The 10,306-nt window shown below is 43.8% G+C and overlaps 1 protein-coding gene across 2 annotated transcripts in view; it reads right to left on the bottom strand.

Moving 5' to 3' along the window:
* LOC109928009 (NEDD4-binding protein 2-like 1) overlaps positions 1-7,663 on the bottom strand; it is a 17,137-nt gene extending 9,474 nt beyond the window's left edge. The window contains exon 1 of one of the 2 annotated variants that reach the window (XM_020528026.2): positions 7,386-7,663. In XM_020528026.2, coding sequence (XP_020383615.1) covers positions 7,386-7,531 — 146 coding nt within the window. In that variant the 5' untranslated portion in view covers positions 7,532-7,663. The remainder of the gene's footprint in view (positions 1-7,385) is intronic. The other variant, XM_048598237.1, reaches the window with a different exon arrangement.
* Between the last annotated feature and the right edge of the window lie 2,643 nt (positions 7,664-10,306).

The raw sequence follows: 10,306 nt of genomic DNA, 5'->3' as shown, positions 1-10,306 counted from the left end.
GGCCTGCTGTATTCATCCAGCTCTGCACCTTGTTATCTCAGATTCTCCAGCATCTGCAGTTCCTGCTAAGAAGGGTCTAGGCCCAAAACGTCAGCCTTCCTGCTCCTCTGATGCTGCTTGGCCTGCTGTGTTCATCCAGCTCTGCACCTTGTTATCTCACTTGGACAGTTGGTCTAGTTGGTCCATGTGGTTGGTTCAGTTCAGTTTCAGGTAAACTGTAGGCCCAAGGATGTTGAGAATGGAGCATTCCGTTATGGTAATACCACTGAATGTCAAGAGGTGATGGTTAGGTTTTCTCCTCTTGGACATGTTCATTGTTTGCCACTTGTCAGCCTAGTCTCTGATATGGTCCAGGTCTTCCTGCATTTGGACACGGAATGCTTCAGTAGCTGAGGAGCTGAACAGTGTGCAATCATCAGTTAACATTCCTACTTCTGACCTTATGATGTAAGGAAGAACACTGATGAAGCAGCTGAAGATGGTTGGGCCTAAGACCTTTTGCTGAAGAACTCCTTCAGGGATGTCCTGGAGCTGAGGTGACTGACTTCTAATCATCACAACCATCCTTGATGCCAGGTACAATTCTGAGCAGTGGATAGTCCCTCTATCCTCACCTAATTCCCAATGCCTCTAGTTTTGTTAGGCCTCCTGGATGTCACACTTGTAAAATGTGGCCTTGATGTCAAGGGCTATCACTTCTACATCACCTCTGGAATTCAGCTCTTTTGCCTATTTTTGAACCACTGTAATGAGGTCAGGAGCTGAGTGAACCTGGTGGAATCCAAATTGAGCATCAGTGAACAGATTATCACTAAGCAAGTGCTGCTTGATAGCACACTTGCTGACCATTTCCAGCTCTATATTGATGATGGAAAATACACTGATGAGCAGAAATTGGCCAAGTTGGGTTTGTCTTGCTCTTCACATACAGAACATATCTGGACTATTTTCAACATTGCCTTAATAAAGATATTTTAGCTGTACTGGAACAGCTTGGCTAGGGGTGTAGCAGGTTTTGGAGCGCAGGTTTTCAGTCCTATTGCCGGAATATTGTCCAACCCATAGTCTTTGCAGCCCCAGTGCCACCAGCCTTTTGATAGCTTATTAACTAAAGAATAGAATCTGTGATGCTGCCATCGCAGAATTGACAGGGCTCAGATTACCACTGTCTATTCCTTTCAGTCCAATGCCACATGGTCCATCTGGTTTCATTCCTTTGAAGCATTTTCTTAGTTTAATACAATTGAATGAGTTATTAGGCTTCCACAGCAGATGACTGTTAATAGTCAGCCACATTGCAGTCTCATGTAAGCCAGACTGGGTAAAGACAGCACATTTTCTTCCTTGAAGGTGATGTGTGAGGCAGATGGAATTTCAGACATGGCTATCACCTAGATTTTTAATTCCAGATTTTTACCTCTGCAATGGGAGGATTTGAATTGAGGTCCTGTTGTAATGGCATATAAGTTGGCAAGATGGCCACCGGAGGCATTTTAGCTGACACAAGGTGGTTAGCGCTGCTGCCTCACAGTGCCAGGGACCCAGGTTCAATTCCACTCTCAGGTGACTGTCTGTGTGGAGTTTGCATGTTCTCCCCGTGTCTGCGTGGGTTTCCTCCGGGTGCTCCAGTTTCCTCCCACAGTCCAAAGATGTGCAGGCTAGGTAGACTGGCCACGCTAAATTGCCCGTAGTGTTCAGGGATATGTAGATTAGGTAGGCTATAGGGGTATGGTTCTAGGTGGGATGCTCTGAGGGTCGGTGTGGACTTGTTGGGCTGAAGGGCCAGTTTTCACACTGTAGGGATTCTATGATGATGAAGACGGCCACCTGACACGAGATGGCTACAAGATGTTGACAGTTACTTATAGCAGACATTCATAGCCAGACTTGTGTCCTCCATCCAGGCTCACTGGATAATGAAAGGTCTCAGTGACAGAAGACAGAGGAGTATAGTAAGTGAGGCATCCCTTTTTTGGCAAGCTAATGTAGAAGTTCCATTTAATATAAAGTAGAAGGCTAAACTGGACACACTGGGAACAAATTACTGCAGATGCTGGAATCTGTACCGAAAACAACAAATGCTGGCGATCACAGTGGGTCAGGCAGCATCCACGGAGAGAGAGCAAGCTAATATTTTGAGTCTAGATGACTCTTCAAAGTTGTTTTCTCACTTAGTTAAAACATTTTCAGGTAGTTATAAATTGCATAAACGAGTACTCACATACACACAAAATATATTTGTACGACAATAGTGGTGGTTTTAGTTTTAGCATATTAGACATTGGGAAAGTTAATTAGATGTCTGTAGACAGGCAGCTCTACGCACACAAGTATTTCTGATAAGAATGCATCCCTGAAAAACCTAGATAAGAAACATCCAGTTACAAGCATCCTGAAGTTTGTAGTTTAGCAAGAACCAAAAGAAATGTATGATCCCACAATAATCTAGACTCTTTAGGTCATTGTCATTACATATTAAACATACCTCTTGAGTATTGTGAAATTAAAACTGCAAACCTACAAACTACCATGCAGTGATTTAGTTGAATTCTTACGAACCGTAGACAGTAAAAAGAGGCCCCTTATTAGCAGGGAAGATGGAGCAGCAAATGGTGTAAACAGACAAAGTCTAAGAGGACAAAGGAGGTTGTAAAACATGGCAAATAAACAACCATTGCTTCACAGCTCAATATGCAGAACGCTGTGAAAGTGATTGAATTTTATCCTTATCAATGAGGTTTGAATATGTTTCAGAGATAGTAGGAACTGCAGATGCTGGAGAATCTGAGATAACAAGGTGTAGAGCTGGATGAACACCGTGGCCAAGCAGCATCAGGGGAGCAGGAAGGCTGACGTTTCGGGCCTAGACCCTTCTGAAGTATATAACTTTAAGCACACAACTAACTTTAGATAGGAAGCAATATTACAAATTTCATAATGTCTACCAATTATTAACATTATTTTCATCTCCTATAATGAGAGAAGTAAGAAAAATAAATTGCATAACAGAATTTGAAAGGTAGGAGCAAATTACTGCAAATGCTGGAATCTATACTGAAAACAACCAATCCTGGAGATCACAGTGGGTCAGACAGTATCCATGGAGAGACAGCAAGCTAATATTTTGAGTCTAGATGACTCTTCATCAGAGCTGAAGTGAACTGTGGAGGGGACAGCATTTACGCTATAGTTGGAGAAGGGGTTGTAGCGGTGGTGGTGTGTAGAGTGCTGGTGGAGAAAAGATATTGATAGTTCAGATTAAGTGATCAGAATGTGAGAATTGCAGAACAATGGTGTGTCTACCCACCCCAGTGTGACTGTCTTCTGTTTCAAGTCTAGCAGTGATAAATTATTGCTAATTAACGTGATGCAGCTGGCAAGTGTCTGAGAAGGAGTGTGATTATCAGTATATTGCAGTGTGGATAAATACAGTATCCTTTGTAATATCCCAAAGACTAGGGATAAAGATGTCTGGTCACATCATGAGATCATGGAAGGACTTATAGCTGTCCATACGGATGTCCATCACTGATCGTGTGTTTACAGGATTGGGTGTATAGATTCGGGTGAGGATATGTAGCTAACAATTATATTAATATTGCATATAATTATCGTACCACAAAATGAAGAAATGAAAATGAAAAACGCTGTACTTGACTGGGAGGGGCAGAGTATCTAGTGGACACTGTTCCAGGAACCTCTCCTATGCTGTATGGTAAAAACAAAGCTCTGAATAAAGATCAATTGTACTGCTAAACTAGGAACTAGAGACTCCTCTTTGACAATTCCCTCCAACAGGTCCTTAAAACATTACCTGGATTACCATGCTAGTGACAATGCCATTACACCATCTTCACTCCAATTTAGCTTTCACAAACTTCACACCCAGATCATTTACGTACAAGAATAACTAATGCCTGTCCTGATATCAAGCCGTAGCAGTCCCCACTGCATGTATCTCTCCAGTCAGAAAAGTATGCATTGATGACAACTCTCCATCTTCTGTCCTTTAATAAATTATGTAGTCAAGCTGCAATTTTAAGACCGCTTGTTAAATTTTGAAACTCAATGCTCATTCTCTTGCAATAAGTTAAGGGGCTACGTCCACTGGACAACTTTATGAATTTTTGTTGTTTCTCTGGAGAGAGATGTAGTGTTTTTTGTTGAGGTTTCTCCTGAGCAGCTCCGTGACGCAGAGCTCTGTGCTCTACTGTTTCCTGGGACGCATATCAAGACAAGACAAACATCAACTGCACCTGGAGGACCAGCAGCTCCTCTGCCTCCGCGCTTACTTCTTCAAACGTGAGCCGAACCCTCCCTCTACTGACCCCTTCTCCCACCTCCAACACACCCCCTCCTCCTGGACACCACCCCAAGGCCTCCTACCCTCCCTCGACCTCTTCATCTCCAACTGCTGTCGCAACATCGAGCGCCTCAAACTCTCCACCCATCTCACCCACTCCAACCTCTCTCCCACAGAACGTGCAGTCCTCAGCTCCAACCCCAACCTCACCATAAAACCCGCAGAGAAGGGAGGCGCAGCTGCAGTATGGCGCACTGACCTCTACATCGCCGAGGCCAGACGCCAACCCTCCGACACCTCTTCCTACCGCCCCCTTGATCATGACCCCACCCCCGACCACCAAAACATCATCGCCCAAACCATCCACAACCTCATCACTTCAGGTGAGCTCCCACCCACAGCCTCCAACCTCATTATTCCCCAACCCCGCACCGCCCGTTTCTATCTCCTTCCCAAAATCCACAAACCTGACTGCCCTGGTTGACCCATTGTCTCTGCCTGCTCCTGCCCCACAGAACTTATCTATACATATCTCGACTCCATCTTCTCCCCCTTGGTCCAGCAACTCCCCACCTACGTCCGTGACACCACCTACGCCCTACATCTCCTCCAAAACTTCCGATTCCCCGGTCCCCAACATCCCATCTTTACCATCGACGTCCAGTCCCTATACACTTGCATTCCCCATGCAGATGGCCTAAAGGCCCTCCGCTTCTTCTTGTCCCGCAGGCCTGACCAGTCCCCCTCCACTAACACCCTCATCTGCTTAGCTGAACTCGTCCTCACCCTTAACAACTTCTCTTTCAATTCCTCCCACTTCCTACAGACAAAGGGGGTGGCCATGGGTACCTGCATGGGCCTAAGCTATGCCTGCCTCTTTGTAGGTTACGTGCAACAATCCCTCTTCCGCAGCTACACTGGCCCTAAACCCCACCTCTTCCTCTGTTATATCGATGACTGTATTGGCGCCGCCTCATGCTCCCACAAAGAACTCGAACAGTTCATCTACTTCACCAACACCTTCCACCCCAACCTTAAGTTCACCTGGACCACCTCTGATACCTCTCTCTCCTTCCTGGACCTCTCTGTTTCCACCTCTGGCAACCGATATCCATTTCAAGCCTACCGACTCCCACAGCTACCCAGAATAAACCTCCTCTCACTCACCTTCCTGCAAAAATGCCGTCCCCATTCCCAATTCCCAATTCCTTCGCCCCCGCCGCATCTGCTCCCAGGATGAGGCAATTCCACTCCTGTACATCTCAGATGTCCTCGTTTTTCAAGGATCGCAACTTCCCCCCCAATCAGTGGTCGATAATGCCCTCAACCATGTCTCCCACATTTCCCACAACTCATCCCTCCCCGCAATAACAACCAAAACAGAATCCTCCTCATCCTCACGTACCATCCCACCAACCTCCGGATCCAACGCACCATCCTCCGACACGTCATCTGTAATCCAACTCCACCACCAAAGACATTTTTCCATCCCCACCCTTATCTGCTTTCTGGAGGGACCATTCTCTCCGTGACTCCCTTGTCCGCTCCACACTTCCCTCTAGCCCCACCACACCCGGCACTTTTCCCTGCAACCGCAGGAAGTGCTACACCTGCCCCTACACCTCCCCCCTCACCCCCATCCCAGGCCCCAAGAAGACCTTCCACATCAAGCAGATGTTCACCTGCACATCTGCTAATGTGGTAACCTGTATCCGCTGTTCCCGTTGTGGCCTCCTCTACATCGGGGAAACCAAGCGGAGGCTTGGGGACCGCTTTGCGGAACACCTACGCTCGGTTCGCGCCAAACGACTGCACTTCCCAGTCGCGAACCACTTCAACTCCCCCTCCCACTCCTTGGACGACATGTCCATCCTAGGTCTCCTCCAGTGCCACAACAATGCCACCCGAAGGTTGCAGGTACAGCAACTCATATTCCGCTTGGGAACCCTGCAGCCCAATGGTATCAATGTGGACTTCACAAGCTTCAAAATCTCCCCTCCCCCCACCCCATCCCCAAACCAGCCCAGCTTGTCCCCACCTCCCTAACCTGTCCTTCCTCCCACCTATTCCCTCCTCCCACCTCAAGCCCCACCCCCATCTCCTACCTACTAACCTCATCCCGCCCCCTTGACCTGTCCATCCTCCCTGGACTGACCTACCTCCTCCCTAACTCCCCACCTACACTCCCCTTTACCCGCTCCCCCCCATTTCTGAAGAAGGGTCTAGGCCCAAAACATCTGCCTTCCTGCTCCTCTGATGCTGCTTGACCTGCTGTGTTCATCCAGCTCTACACCTTGTTAGCTCAATGAAAGACACTCTTTTGGTCTGCCCAAAACTTGTTGGTCTTTTAGTGTAAAATATTGACCTCGACCACATGTTGCAGACTGGTGCATCCAAAGGTCCAGGGCTATGTGCTGAGGAACTGACTGAAGCTTGGGGCAACTGCCACCAAGGCACAGAGCGGGAATACCTCCATCTAGGGTCTTTCTGCCAAAGTGTAATGAGGGTCTATTCAGGTACCAGACCCTCTGGCTGACTCCAAGTGAACGCAAATACCATCTTGCAGGAGTATGAAATGCCCTTTTTTTGCAACTATGTAACTTTCAGAAATGTCAGAACTACAATGCTTTGGGTTTTTTCCTCTCTGCAAAGATGGTACATATATGTTTTAGAACCTTTGTACATACTTATAGATGTGATTTATGAATAAAGTATATTTTTGAAATTAAAAAAAAACCGTCTAAGATCTTTCTGCCAAAGTATAACGAGGGTCCTTTCAGTCGTCAGACCCTCTCGTTACCTCAAAACGAATGCAGTGTGTCGAGAAGAAAATGTTTTGTTTTGCAACTGCAGTGAAGCCATGTGGAAAGTCAGGAGTCAGCACAAAGGAAGAAATAAAAGTCCAATGTCTTCTGTTTTAACCCACCCCCGCAAAGAACACTCCTGGTACCTTGTGTACGCACATTAAAATGTACTTTATTCATTAAAAAAATCTTAAACAATCAAAAACTGTTGCATTTCCGAGTACATAAAAACAAATTACATCTCGAGGATCGGTCCCACGAGGATTTGAAAAACAAACCTGGCTAAAGTGGTCTTCCCTGATCCGGGCAGTCCCCTCAGTAAATAAAGGCGTTTTCTTTTTTGAAGGGGACGTCGAGGTGGTTTGCGGCCAGGTTGCTGCAAGCTCAGGTTCTGAAAGGACTGCGCTAAAAATTCCGCGGACATCTCCCGGGGCACCGCAAGAGCAGCAGCTCTTATCCATCCACAGGTAGCCTTTAAAGGGGATTAAAGTGGCGATTTCGAAAACAGCTCCTTAGGAAATGACGCAGGCTTGTGACGGAAACTGGTTGAATTAAGTTTTGTGGCTTTCTGTTTTGCTTTTTGGACATTGCAAGGTCCGTGCCCCACCCGCTCTTGACAAGAGGAAATTGTTGGAGGTCAGGGGCATTTAAACAGGGTTACATTGCATAATTAACAATTGGCGGACTTACCCCATTTTTCTCACATCAAGCAGCATATAAACAACAGGGGAACTAGATAAATACTCACGGAAAACCAGGAAGGATAAGAAAAGTAGTATTTTGGGCAGTTTTAAACTAAATACATATTTTATTTTTTAAGCCTCTTTTCCTTCAGGCGCAAGCCATGTGGAGATGCTGCTGTTGGTCTGGGTTGGACAAGGTCAAAAATCACACAACAGCAGCTCATAGGCCAAGAGGTTTATTTAAAAACACTAGCTTTGGAAGCATTGCTCCTTCCTCAGATGCAGTGAGGAGGTATCAAGACACAATTTATTAGTAAAAGATCAAAGGATCATATAACTGATGTGAATGTATTGAATAAACCTGAAATGCTGGCTGACTCCCTCCTGTTAAATCCTCAGTTAGAAAGGAGATGCAGGTTTCGATTGATTAAAATGCAAATCCCAGAATATCTTTCAAGTCACTGCCCTGAGATAATAAAGGTTTTATCAGTATATACAAGAGATGGCATCTCAGGTCAGACAATGCATTTTAGGTGTGGGGCCTTGTTTAGAATCTGTGGTTTAACATGGAGTCAGACTGGTTTTATTTCCAAAGCAGGAATTTATAAAACTCCCCATTGACTGATTGTGCCTACAAATTGTGTGCTTTTTGAACAAAATAGAATGTATCTGCAAATACAAATTCACCCCATAGATATATTTGTATGTGTGTGTACTTGTGGGCATGCACTTAGAGTGTGTGAGAGTATATGCATGAGAGAGAGTGTGCGTGAGTGTGTGTGTGTGTGACTTGAAAGAAATTCTGGGATTTGCATTTTAATCAATCAAAACCGACATCTCCTTTCTAACCCATTGAAGATTTAACAGGAGGGAGTCAGCCAACCATTTAGGTATATTCAATACATTCACATCAGTTATATGATCCTTTGATCTTTTACTTAAACATTCTGTGTCTTGATACCTCCTCTCTCACTGCATTTGAGGAAGGAGCAATGCTCCAAAGGCTTGTGTTTTCAAATAAACCTGTTGGACTATAACCTGGTGTCGTGAATTTTGACCTTGTGCACAGCACAATACTGCATAAAAACCAGCAAAGCAATATTCTAACATTTGCAGGGCGTCGGAATTGCTATAACAAATCAGTGACGGACTTGTGAGCAGTTTAAATGTGGCTTTAAATGTTATGCAGGATTTGATCAACATTTCCTTGTTTGCTGATACTTCAAATTTTAAAAAGGAGAGACTAATTAATTCTTTATATACCAACTTAACATAAAACACTTGCACATGGTGTGTAACTGATGCTAAACTGAAGAGACAGATTGAAAGGTCACCAAAAATGTGGAACAGAGATGGAGCTCCAGGGGATTTTGAACTTCGATAACGCAGTTGAGATATCGCACATTATAAATTGCAGATTGAAACCAACATCCACTCATGATGCAGAAGTTTTTTCCCCGTCAATTAATTCTGGAGCCTTGCAATGTACAAAAGTGCTACTTAATAACTGCCAATTTTCACTGCAACACTTCTTTTGTGAATTTTGTTAAAATCTCTGGATAAAGATATTGAGCGAAATAGCAACATAAATGTTTCCTTACAACTCTGAAATAATTTCTAAATAATAAACTCAGCTTTTCACTGACATTTTTGCAATATGTGTGATCTGAATGGGATGGGAACTGCAAGGAAGCCAGCATACAGTCAAAAAAAAAACCCCACAATATTATAGAAGTTAAAAATCTGAAATGAAAACCAAATCTATTGGAATGACGCAGCAAGTCAGGCAGCATCTGTGGAAATGAAAAGTCATTGATCTGAAACATTCAGACAGATGTTCAAACACTTCAGTTAATTCACTTTTTTCACATTACTAATTGGAAGGGAAATTGCTTAAAAATTGAGAGAATTTTTCTTAGTATATTTAAATATTTGTGAATAATCGGAGGAGCAATGTGGAAAATCCCACCTATAATCATACCAGTGTGAAGGTAACAATATCTGCACACTAGGCAATTGTGCTTTCAGTAAACTTTTATTTAATAAGGAAGTGAAATAGAACACTGGATCAACTGGACAGATAGTACCATGTATCCCGTTACAATAACTCAACATAGATGTTTGATTCCATTAAAAGGAAGCCACAATATTTCAACCAAAATTACTTTGAATCCTCTACAGTGCATTTTTTTCAGGCAACATGTTCTAAATCTGTCATGTTCTGAGTTTAGTCTCAGTATAAAGTACTAATTGAGATTTGAAACATGAAGGTAAAGGCACATCTGCATAGCCCATTAGAGGATGGAAAATACAATTCAACTGATTGCATTCTCTTGTTCTTATATACTTACTTTTCATTTTGTTTTTACTTTGAAAGCTTATTTTCTTAAATGTTCTTAAATTTTCTTAAATGACAAGTTAAATTAGAATGTTAGGCTTGAGATATTAAAAATTCCAAACTTCTTACATTGCTTTTAAGGTAACTGATTTATTACTTAGTGATTCCATTTGAAATT

The sequence above is a fragment of the Rhincodon typus genome, chromosome 6 (assembly GCF_021869965.1).
Source record: "Rhincodon typus isolate 14 chromosome 6, sRhiTyp1.1, whole genome shotgun sequence".
Classification (NCBI taxonomy): Eukaryota; Metazoa; Chordata; class Chondrichthyes; order Orectolobiformes; family Rhincodontidae; genus Rhincodon; species Rhincodon typus.
The sequence above is the reverse complement of the archived record's forward strand: the minus strand, read 5'-3'. Positions and strand labels throughout refer to the sequence as shown.